The sequence below is a fragment of the Lissotriton helveticus genome, chromosome 1_1 (assembly GCF_964261635.1).
Source record: "Lissotriton helveticus chromosome 1_1, aLisHel1.1, whole genome shotgun sequence".
Classification (NCBI taxonomy): domain Eukaryota; kingdom Metazoa; phylum Chordata; class Amphibia; order Caudata; family Salamandridae; genus Lissotriton; species Lissotriton helveticus.
In genome coordinates this window covers 2,127,214,113-2,127,226,534 of record NC_136057.1, presented here as the reverse complement: position 1 = coordinate 2,127,226,534, position 12,422 = coordinate 2,127,214,113, and the positions used below count along the sequence as shown (strand labels likewise).

The 12,422-nt window shown below is 41.6% G+C and overlaps 1 protein-coding gene across 9 annotated transcripts in view; it reads left to right on the top strand.

Moving 5' to 3' along the window:
- The window catches only part of HFM1 (helicase for meiosis 1), a 4,349,684-nt gene that overhangs the window by 4,152,114 nt on the left and 185,148 nt on the right, over positions 1-12,422 (top strand). For all 9 annotated transcript variants that reach the window (XM_078646278.1, XM_078646275.1, XM_078646244.1 and 6 more), the window contains one exon: positions 11,260-11,353. In XM_078646278.1, the coding sequence (XP_078502404.1) occupies positions 11,260-11,353 (94 nt within the window). The remainder of the gene's footprint in view (positions 1-11,259; positions 11,354-12,422) is intronic.

Below are 12,422 nucleotides of genomic sequence, written 5' to 3'. Positions count from 1 at the left end.
TTGTGCAAAAGAAACAAAAGAGAAACAGTAATGTAAATACATGTCGGAAAAGGCAGGTACAATAACACCCTCTTGTACAAGATCGGTTAATAACTGTGAGAGGAACAGAAGAAAAGCAAAACATAAGGTATATCAAAAACAAATCTGGAGTGTGAAATAAATTTAAGAAGAAACAGGATGAGGAGATTTACAACAGTAAGCATGACAAACCTGCATTTAGACATAGTAAAATACATACTTTTAAGAAGGCAACAATCTGGTGATGGAAAAGTGGGTCAATATAGGTAGTAGTTATAAGGCCATTTTATGGCATGTTAAGGGACCCATGGTGGTTTGGTAGTGGCAAAGTAATTGACTGTCTTCCAAACAGATCTGCTCTGTTGTCTCCAGGGGGAGTTTTGAAGAGTGATATTATCAGTCCCCCTTCAGTACGCTACCCAGTTCATCCAGGATCGAAATAAGATAGCAGCAGCATTTTTCCAGGTAGCAAGGACGGACTTACAGGTCGCACATAATCGAATGTCCACAATGAGACTACCATTACGTGAGTTGAGTTGCAGTTTCAGGAAGCCCTGAAGTGAAAGAAAGTCCCTTTTAAGAGGTATGCCAAATAGAGTTTGAATACAATTTGAACATGTAGTCCCGGAAATGAGAGACACTGCTACTGTAACAAAGTAGATGGGGGTGATCCCCTGTGGCTTTATTACAGTTCGAACATGCGGGGTTCTCAATAAGGGACATCTTATGAAGTAGTGTGGGTGTCAGTATTTCGTTTGGGATAGGGATGGAGTAATTTTATGGGATACAACTGACTTGCAGAGGAGATGCCAGGCGTCTTGAGAAATTGTCCCCTGGGCGTCCCATTTCTTCCGGAGTTTTGATGGCAAATCCGCAGTTTTAGTTTTTAATAGTGGTAGAAATTGGAGGATTGGTGACCGGTTTTGTTAAAGGAAAGAATGACCTTGAGGAGTGAGGGATCTCCTTTGGGCACTTAATTTTAGACAGGCAAACTTTGAGCATGAGGAAACATAGAAGTTTAGGTCTAACAGATTATCTTGTTGTAGTAGTTCACTGAAGGAAAGAGGTCTTGCTGAATGCCTAAATGTTTTAGAAAGTAGATGGACCTAAATGCCCATGAGCTCCAAAATATAGATTTCCCTTGGATTTTGATTTTAGGGTTGTGCCAGAGTAAGTTCAGTTTAGAGCTGCAATTGGGGTCTCTGGGAGTCTATCAATCCTCACGAGGGCTCGTTTTATATTGTTAAGGATATATTTGTCCGAAGTGGGTATTTTGTCTTGATAGTTAGAAGCATCGTGGGGTGCAGGTCTCCAAGAATCTCTTTCTTGATTAGAGGCCATGTGGGTGTATAATCAAATATAACACTGCAATGTGTGCCTTTATTTCTCAGCACATTTTCTCGCACTGTATAAAAGACTTAAGGCCCTGGGCCGTATTCTAATGGACTTTGCTGGTTACGCACAGAGCCAAACGTGTATTTATGGGCTACCTGTTTATAAAGTGGATTAAGTCAACATAATGTGCGTCGGTGCTTTATTTTCATAAAGTATAGCTTGGAAACAGTGAGCAAGGTTTGCTTCAATCTGTTTCTGATCTGTAATGCCTGAAAATAAAGCACCAACTCAGAGAAAGATGGGGTTAAGTAAGTTCTCTATAAATGCTGCAGGCGCATACAAAAACAGGTGCTTGACTCAGCGCTGAGCAGGCAAAGCCCATGGTGAGGCGGCTCCCAACCACCTTCCTCATTCAAGAATATGCTCTGGATACGGGGGTTTGACATGTTTGATTATCAACAAACGTGTTACTGGCACACTCGACCAAAGGGTGAAGTTTGGACATAAGATGAAATGATGATGGGCCAGAGGGAAGTTCAAGGAGCACCCATGGGAAGGCCGGAGGAAGAGAACAGAGAAAAGAATAGAACAGAAGAGGAACAACATGGCGAGGCATACGAGAGGGAACAGCTGCAGCAGACACAGAGGTCTTTGCTCGGATAGTGCCCTGGGCTGAAATACATTTGGCGTCCTTGCGGTAGCTGGTGAATTAAATGAGGCAGAAGAAGGTGGTTCATTTTGTGAGTGAAAAGGAAATGGGAGGGAAGGAAGGAGGTTAATCAGGTGTAAGATGGCACCTGTGGCAAGTAAAAATGACTAAAAGCAGAATAGTCTGAAATACTTGAGTCAAGTAAGAGGGACGATGCTGTCTGCAGGGCTTTGCTGCAGACAGCTCCATGCGCCTCACCACCCTGGACCTGGACCCAGCTCCCTCATGCAAAATGCCAGCCGCGCACAAAGGAATATAGTTGTTAAATATTCACTCAAGCAGTTCAATGCAAGCACTCCAGTGGAGAGCAGGCGAGCCGTGCCCATTAGGCTGCCCCCCTTTTCCCCTTCGATGTGTTCCATAGCCAGGGCTGAAGCTCTGGGCACGTCTCCCACCAAAGCCTTCTACAATAAAAGCATGGGGTTTCCCAGTCTGCTCTGCTCTCGTGTTGTACCTCTTGATCATCCTTACCATTCCTGCAAGTGATAGTTGGTGGCTGGAAAACCTTGAGCCAAAGGTAATGTAGTGCCTACTCCAAATCCAAGATGCATTCACATTTCAAGGGATTCAAACCAGTAAATGTAGTCCTGTGGGTTAACACACCTACTTCAGAGACATGGTCCACCTGACACCCCTCTTTTCAGAGTCCATTTGTTTTAAAGCTGACACTTGGTACTCCGAGACTAAAGTTCAAATTTTATGTTTTTTCTTTAGCTTTGTGATTCTGCTCAGGCCCACTCTTTCCTTCCCATTTGCTACAGTGCAGTTTAACTTCTATTGCATTGTCCACAGATAGTCACCTAGACCTCAGCACGATTCATCCTCCCCTAAGTCCCTTTTTGTCACTCTCTCCACATGTCACTGCATTCTCTCCTGTTCCCTGTCATCATACTTTTTCATTTTTCTCAACCTTACCCCTTTCCACCCCATACATTTATGTGTCTCGTTTCATATTTAACATTGTCTCCTTGTCTCAGCTTTCTCTTCCTTGCTCTTTCTAAATTTCCTCACTGCAAATGTAGACCAAAAGAACATATCAAAATGACATAAAAGTAATGAACATCAATAATATGTTGACAACAAAGCACACTCTGGAACGGAAGAGGGTGTACTATGGAGAGGGGATAAGAAGACAGGACAAATAGAGATCAACACCACGTGTCCAAACTCTTACAGTGCAAAGTCAATTAAAAATCAACATTCAAAAGGGTGAAGTCTGCTCGATATCAAGAAGCTAATTGCAATGCCTATTAAGGATAAGAAGTTGGTTGTTGTTCTGCAGATAGGCTGAAAACTTGGAAGACATACATTCTATAGAGAAAAGTGGGTTCTTGTGCATACAGAGAGTGGAAACTCTGCCACAAACATAACCGTATCATTTTGTAGAGCTGAACTCACTCCCCTGGAGATATAGCTGAGCTCCAGCACAGATGCAGCCAATTTCCCCACATACATAGTGCTAAACCCTTGCACAGATAAAGGACACACCGTGTACCCCGAAGGTAATTTTTTTCATTGAGTTGGAGAAAAGTTCCTGCAAACATAACACTGTGACCCAGGGCAGACAGAACAGAGGTCCTCCAAGTATGCAGCTGAGATAAAATGCAGACAATGGTGAGGCCCCGTGCAGACATAGACCAAGTTGAGCCAGTTCACAGCCAGAGTTGAGCACTTTCAGCATTCATTCCTATAATGTAAAACCTGAGGTCCTGTGGGAACGGAGAAACCAGGACGGGCTAATATTCTGTGGGAGCATCACACATCTCTTACCTAGGTTAATCTTCCGGATAGGGATTAAGAAGTAGAAGGTGGCAGGGAGAATGATAGTGAGAGAGAATGGATTGGGAGAAGCGATTGAAGAGAGAGAGAAAGAGAAAGACAAGGTAGATCGTAGTGAAAGAGAATTAAGCATGTGTGCAAATATGGAAAAAAGGTGAGCAAGAAACAAGGAGAGTGTGACTGAGATGGAAAAGAACAGAGGCAGAGTGTGACACAGGAGACACCTGAGTGAGAGACGTATGTACAACACCACAGCAATAATGCTAAGGTGAACTTTATGTCATGTTATCTTAAGAGTATTTGTAAAGTGCACAGCTCATCCTGGAGAGTATCCTGGTTCAGAGAAAGCAGGGGTTATTTCAGCTGTGACTGGGACTTGTCCAGGTGAAGAGCCATGTTTCCGTTTCCTTGCAGAGCTCAAGTACTGAGGAGGCAGCTCAAATGTGTAGGGGCAGGTCGTTTCAGGCATTGGTCAGGAGGCAGGGAAAAGCATAACAGTCAAATATGATTCTCTGCATGTGGGAGATGTGTTTGAGCAGAATTCTGACTGAGCAGAAGTACCTGGTGAGTGTGTTGCATATGGGTTAGTGAATGGGTGGACTGTGGCGGTCTATGTAGTGCGAGGTAATGTGAACACAGGGGAAAGCCTAAGTGTGAGTCTGGCTGCTGGGTTTTTTATGGTGTGAAGTCTTCTAGCAGTTAGACAGTGATTCCGACAGAGTGCGCTGCCATAGTTCAACTTGCTGGTAATGAGGTCCCGGGTAGCCATTCTGCATGAGCTGACTGGGAGCCATTTGAAGATTACATTGAGCATTTGAGGGCGTGTAAGTAGGAGGCAGTGTCTACATTGACTAAAGCAAATTTTACAGCATATTTCACCCATTGCTTTGCTCACTTCATAAGAAGCCTGCCTTTGACTGTGTCAGTGGACCATGCTGTTTGAGGATAGTGGGGAAACCACTCTAAAGAAACTGTTTGGTCACCAGCACACATTTGTTTAGTCAAATGAGCACTGGGTTGGAGTGAAGATGTTGCACATGTGACAGATTCACTTGACAGCTATGTTTTTAGAATTGTAAAAGATGGTCTAGTCAATTTTGAATTTGTGTTTCACGTGGAACATCAAATGCAAACCCTTCACATACTGTAGGAGTTTGCAATTTATATATTCCCTTCCCTTGCGTAATTGAAGCAGGTAAGCCTCAAAGTGAGTGGGCGGAGGAGTAAAGAATAAAGCTTATGAGGATAGGTGAACTTCAAGGTCACAGTAAGCGGGATTTCTTTCAGGAGCCTCTGTTAGTGCATGTGCGAAGTGCGATTATCACAAATGTATGGCTTGGTGGCACCACAAACATAGGGAAGGATTCCAATGATGGTGCCCTCAAATCATGGTCCCCAAGTCGACATATATAGTTGTAATTTACAATATAGCCTCATTGCTCTCACAGCAGTGTTTAGCCATTTTAAAGAAGTATTGCTGGCCAAAAACTGAAAACAATTAATCAACAGTTTGCAAACTACCTTATATGACAGAAAATACCTCATTAAAAAAGGTACTCATCCCCACCACGATCTCTGCTCCACACTGATGGGTATAATGGAGATCACAGAGAAGTCATTACATCTTCAAGTAAAAATGCATGTATTACATGTTTTGGTGCTTTTATTGCACAAAAAGAAGTGGTATTAAACCCACATATTTTTAAGGAACCGGAAATATGGAAAATGTTTCTTGGTTAATTATGAAATATAGATTTTGTTGCCACTGTGTTTTATATTCTTCAGACTATTAGGATTATGCAGCTTGAAGGACTAAGGATATTTAAATTATGCAACAAAGAATGCAAATGATGTGACACTTTGTTTGGCAAAACACACAAGATGATGGATGGAATGTTGCACAATGGCAAAACATTCACCCCCAGTCACAGATCTGGGTTTAATCCATCGTTATTTTGCTCACCAAGCCACCCCAGTTCAGACATGGCCATATGCAAATCAGTCTTGACCCTGTGCCTCATGGGAACAGTCCAGCCCGAACTGCCAAGCCATGCTTCCCTGGACCGGAATCAAGCATCCTAGGATCTGCTTCTGGCTATCAGCCGTCTTCAGCCAGGATAGCTTGACTCCAGTGGCTTATTGAGCAGGGACCCACGTCTGGCCACATAGGGTGAACAGCAAAACACACAAGATGATGGACGGAATGTTGCACAATGGCAAAACATCCACCCCCAGTCACAGATCTTGGTTTAATCCATCGTTATTTTGCTCACCAAGCCACCCCAGTTCAGACATGGCCATATGCAAATCAGTCTTGACCCTGTGCCTCATGGGAACAGTCCTGCCCGAACTGCCAAGCCATGTCCTCCCTGGACCGGAATCAAGCATCCTAGGACCGGTTTCTGGCTATCAGCCGTCTTCAGCCAGGATAGCTTGACTCCAATGGCTTAGTGAGCACAGGACCCACGTCTGGGCATACCCTTCCCACATAGGGTGAACAGCAAAACACACAAGATGATGGACGGAATGTTGCACAATGGCAAAACATTCACCCCCAGTCACAGATCTGGGTTTAATCCATCATTATTTTGCTCACCAAGCCACCCCAGTTCAGACATGGCCATATGCAAATCAGTCTTGACCCTGTGCCTCATGGGAACAGTCCAGCTCGAACTGCCAAGCCATATCATTGTTTGGCAGCATTATTTGTATCCGTTTGAGCTAGAATCATCAATTTTGGCGAAATCTGCATATTTTGGAAATTATGTAGCGAATTCAGTACATCCATAAATATGCTGTAAACTCTGCATCCAGAGTCACGTAAATCCACTGATCTCACCATTGCCTATTGTTTTATCAATAATTAATTTTGTGACAAGTAAATAAAACGTTAACATATTAATTCCAGTCAATGCCTATTGTTAGCTGCACTTTGAATAAAACAGATTTTAATACAAAAACATACATAATGGGTACCGTGTCATTGCCATCTCAGGCTTCTGGTGATATTTACAAACTACAAGGCCAAAGAAATCACCAGAACTCTGATGTATTCAATAAGATGCTGGAACTTCCTTGTTGATTGAGCATGTTACTTTATTGAATTAAGATGTTAAGTAATAAGTTATAATGTTAACCCCATCAGGAGCAGCTGTCCTGCTGCTCAGCCCTCACCCAACTGACATTCACAACACACTAACATTCTATTCATCTAACATTCTATATTACATGCAATCAAGCTGAGCAGCAGGAAGATTCAAGATACAACATATCTCCGTTCGTTATGGGAACAATTACAATGTGAAATGTAACAGATGAAACAATTAAGATAAGGACCACATGTGGAGTACACATAGTCATAAACTTAAAACAATGTACATATAATGAGTAATTTAATAAATGCAATACCAATCAACTCACCTCGCATGACACACCATACTACAATTCACTAACTTATAAAGGAGATACATCCTGAACTGCTATACTACGATTTACCTACTTACAAGAATACAACCCGAGACGCTAAATAACATCTCATCTCGGACACCACAGTCTGGGCAGAACGTCACATAGATCCCTGAAATAAAGCACTATCCTTCACCCTACACCATCAATCCCAAATACCACAAATCATACCAGTTGGCCAGACCAGTACAGCAAGCAGCACCCACAGGAACAAACCTTAACACCAAATAAATCATCAAACAACGTGTACCACTCAGACAAATGAACAAGCCCCTATATAACTCATTCATACTCACATCCCAATTGCAACCCTGACGTGCGAGACAACAAACATCCCCATCGCAACCCTGACATGCGAGGTAACAGACATCTCAACCCTGACGTGCAAAACAACAAACATCCCCATCGCAACCCTGACGTGCGAGGTAACAAACATCTCACCCGCAACCCTGACGTGCGAGGCAACAGACATACCACGTCGCAACCCTGACGTGCGAGGTAACAAACATACCACATCGCAACCCTGACGTGCGAGGCAACAGACATACCACATCGCAACCCTGACGTGCGAGGTAACAAACATACCAGATCGCAACCCTGACGTACGAGGTAACAGACACTCTCAACACAAACACACCGCTCATACACAACACACACAGTGGGACAGCTCTTGGTGACTTTATCACCCACAACCAAACAACACACAAAAAAAACAATGCAAATTGTCCAAAACGTAGGCTCTTTGACCCTGTAATCTGACTTCTAATTGATGTAACACCTGGACGTTGTGCCCACATGGTCTCTCAGACCCTCTTCCACTGCTGGGTGTTACAGCTTCAACTGGAAGCACAGAAGTCCATCCATTACTAGTTCCATTGCTTTCGTAATAGCTTTCTCTGGATCCACCCAACTTCCATGAATGTAAATTAACTCAAACGCAGCACGAACAGTGCTTTTATATATCGAACATTTTCCTTTTTCAGTCATTTCTGGGCTCACAGGTCCACTACTATACAGCTTCTTTTTTATTCACAGACTTGCTGCTGTTTTGACTTTTCAAAACGGTTTTCATCAGTGCACCTAGCTATTTAAAATTATTATTATTTTTTATTTTTTTTTAGCACTGTTACCGTTGTATTTATGTTGTCAACCCTCTTGTAATCCCATTAGCAACACATGCTAAACTGAAAACGATGACAGTACCTGTTTCTCCACACAAACGGAAAGATTAGCTCCAAATGTCAACATCTCAACTTGACGATGTATGCTTAGACATACAACTAACAAAAATGGAGGCACGCAGATCGACGTAGAGCCGGTTGGTTCTCGGCCATAACAAGCACCAAATCAAGATGTGCGATGCCAGCAGCAGACATGAAGTGCTGTTTCATCATAGAGGCCACCGGTGAGGTAAACCTTTAGAAAAATAAACAGTCTCGTCTCATGCTGAATTTTGAATGAAAACGGCAACCGTTATCTAAAACCACCGAAAGACAAAAGTACATATTTCCCTTTTATTTTCCTGTTGCTATGCACTCCTTGTATCATTCAAAAATCACAGCGCCGTCTCAACACTTTCCTATCACATAGGCTCACATATACATGGTATTTTTGAACTCTCCTCGCCGAGGCTCGATTTCTGCTTCCGGATATAAACAAACCAGGCAACAGCTCGGTACTTCAAACTCCGAGGCCCGATTTTACATCAGAATCATACAGCAGTTGACAATCTACACGGAGGCTCGATTTTGCCTTGCCTCCGTACAATAAAGAAATTTCACATGAACCGGTAGCTTGATCACGCTAGATACCACAGTCAGAATAGGGTTAATTGTCATCAAATACTTGCACCGAGGCTCGAGTTAGTGCCCCCGAACTATTTCCAATCTGTTGCCAATTAGTGCCTTTGGTTAAAGCTCGATTTTACTTTTTCACTATATTAAAGCTTGTAAACACTTCACTGAGGCTCGATTTTATGCCCCCGAACAACAACCAAACTAACCTCAGCTGGTAATGCACAAATGTATCTGGCAAACTTGGGTTTCAGGGCGACCGATGACCGGGTCACTGATGGGGTTTAATTGCCAGACAGCTTTCAGACGAAGTTTTAAATACCATTAAAAGTCAATTACCTTGAGATTTCCCAGTTTCCGATTTTCTGTTCCTTAGAAAATTTCCTTTCCCAATAAGTTTTGACTTCTCTTTCCTTTTTGAGTCAAGTCTCTGTTTTGTTTCAATTTTCCTTGAATTTTGCACGCGTAGATTCTCCTTCCCAACAATCGCCAAATGATGTATTCAATAAGATGCTGGAACTTCCTTGTTGATTGAGCATGTTACTTTATTGAATTAAGATGATAAGTAATACGTTATAATGTTAACCCCATCAGGAGCAGCTGTCCTGCTGCTCAGCCCTCACCCAACTGACATTCACAACACACTAACATCTATTCATCCAACATTCTATATTACATGCAATCAAGCTGAGCAGCAGGAAGATTCAAGATACAACAAACTCCTCAATGGTAATGTTGGACTAGATTACACAGTTACATATTATGCATGCTCTATATTTACTTAACTTTAAACCTTATCCTAGATGCAGATAGATAAACCTCAGCCTTAAACAAGAGTCAACTCATTTAGGTGCTACCCATGCATAAAACATGAATACCAAAATAATTTGCATTCAGTCCACTCACTAGACAGCCTGAGGGATGCGTCCTAGTGGCTAAGTTAAATCCTCAACAGAACATGCGTGTTCACTAGGAGTGGTGAAATTGAATGTTAAAGGCTTTTTTAAAGTTCTAGTACACCAAATAAGGAAGGAGAGGTGGTCTAGTGGCTAGGTTGTCATTCTAAGGACATTTAAAACCAGCTTGGCATTGACAGAAAATGTATCACAGTGTGTCTGTAAAATGTGTGAGATACTAGTTTAAGTGCATTTAACAAAAAGATATAAGCCACCACTTGATGAGTACAATTTTATATCATTTTCCATCACCTCCCTTACTGGGCAACGCTCTGTCACTCTTGGGTTAGGTCCATGCTGTAGAAATACCAACACGTGCATGCTTTTATATTCTGAACAGGTACCCAGCTTATTACTCTTTGTGGATACCCCTTCCTTTTGAGCAGTTTGTGAGCCCACCTCATTCTGTGACAGCCACTTAGACGCTCCCACAATTTTCTTTATCCCGGTTTATTCTTCACACCTCAAGTCCACTTCTCAATTTCTGTGGGAGCACTATATTCAGCACATTGGGAGATTCCGCCACATATATCTTATTGTTTCCTGGAAGCATGTTATCATTATGCAGTTCATACTACTTTTAAACAGAAAAGACACTTTTCCAGTTACCCTTCAGTGGTTTAATTTCTGACATGCACCAACCATCTTTCAGACATAAGATACTCGCAGGTCTGGTGGACACTCGGTGAACTTCAGCAATGCTTGGTGTCTCAGGGAAATGCATTGGCAAAGACAAAAGATCTAGCTTTAATGTGCTACTGCAGGTAAGAACAAGCCCGGAGATATGCCTTTTCCATGTGTTAGCATATTAAACTCAGACCTACTGGCCTTTCAAACATATATTCTAATACTGTCTCATCCCCAAGTGTGTGAAATGGTAGCCTCAGAGTCACCAACACTGTTTAGTACTAGTCCCCAAGAAGTTCGGGTCTAGTTGCGCCCCTGGTGGAGATGGAATTATGAAGGCAAACAGCCAGCTTACATTAAGTAAGAGATAAATACTCCACCTGGCTGAGTAAAGATGTGATTGACAACATTTCAAACCAATGGCTAAAAGAGGAGAAAAGTCCACTCTTTGTATATTTTTTGCTGTAGGTTAGTATATGAGCTGCACTGTTAAAACCCAGACCTAAAAATATATTGAATTAGATATATTGTATCTATTGTGTTCTGTTTCTGAGTTATTTATTCAATGATTTTCCAGTTTTTCTCAAAAACAAGATACGTCTAGTGACATCTTACGAGAACCAGAGAACCCGAGATCAAATGTAAAAATGGATGCCAGAAATGTGCATATGGTACGTATACATTTAAAAAATAAATATACAGTACAACGTATATTTCATTTGTTCGGTATTGTCTTCTGTTGCTCACTTTTGCCCAGTGGTTCGGTTTATTGGCACTGATATATGTGACACACACCAATATTGGGTTCACATTAGATGCAGGGTAAAATATTCCCCACCAATGCAATCAAATCCAATATATTTAAAAATTGTAATCTTTCAGAATATAAATCAGAGTAGGCATATCATTCATTTAAAACGCAAAACATGAACTTTTAAAAGGGCCCAATAGCTAAACTAAACTTAGGGGCTTATTTACAAGCCCTTTGCGCCACTTATGCGTCATTTTTACCATGTTAAAAATGACGCACAAGTGCCACAAGGGGCTTGTAAATCTGCCCCTTAGTGTTTGAGATAAATAAAAAAGATGCAACTCTTCGATGTATTGTTTCTGGAAATATGACCAAAGATCTGATGGAAACTTTCAACGAATCATTATGCTGGGGGGATGAAAACAGTAAGGAGCTTATATAGACCGTTTATGGTCGTGGCATAAGAATGGATTCAAACCGAGTTATCATTTGTGTCTGTGATGCATGTATTATTTCTTATAAACCATATCTAGCTTGTGACTTTGTAATGCAAGTAATTATTGAAAAAAACCATAGTATATTGTTTTGTCATTAAAGTACATACATGTTATAAAAGTCTAGTGCTCAATATAATCCAGTATTAAACATAATCATCGTCTCCATCATTTTCACCTACCCTTTCTCAATTTCTACCCTCCCCACCTCATCAAGTTTGCTCCATTTTCTGCATCTTCCATCCACATGTTGATCCTTTAGTGAGATCAAATTTAGATTTTGGTAGGTTATTTTATACATCACTTTTTCATCGGTTTCCATATCAACAATATCCTTTAGGCATGTATCTTGTGTCTTGTGTAGGTATCCTCCATGGCTTCCTTAATCATAGTATAACTAATTTTAATGCTAGTAATGTTGCAAACCATCTTAGTCGTACAACCTTCATTCATACTCTGATATTTAGCGCCAAATAAACTGTAAATAAGGGGGGA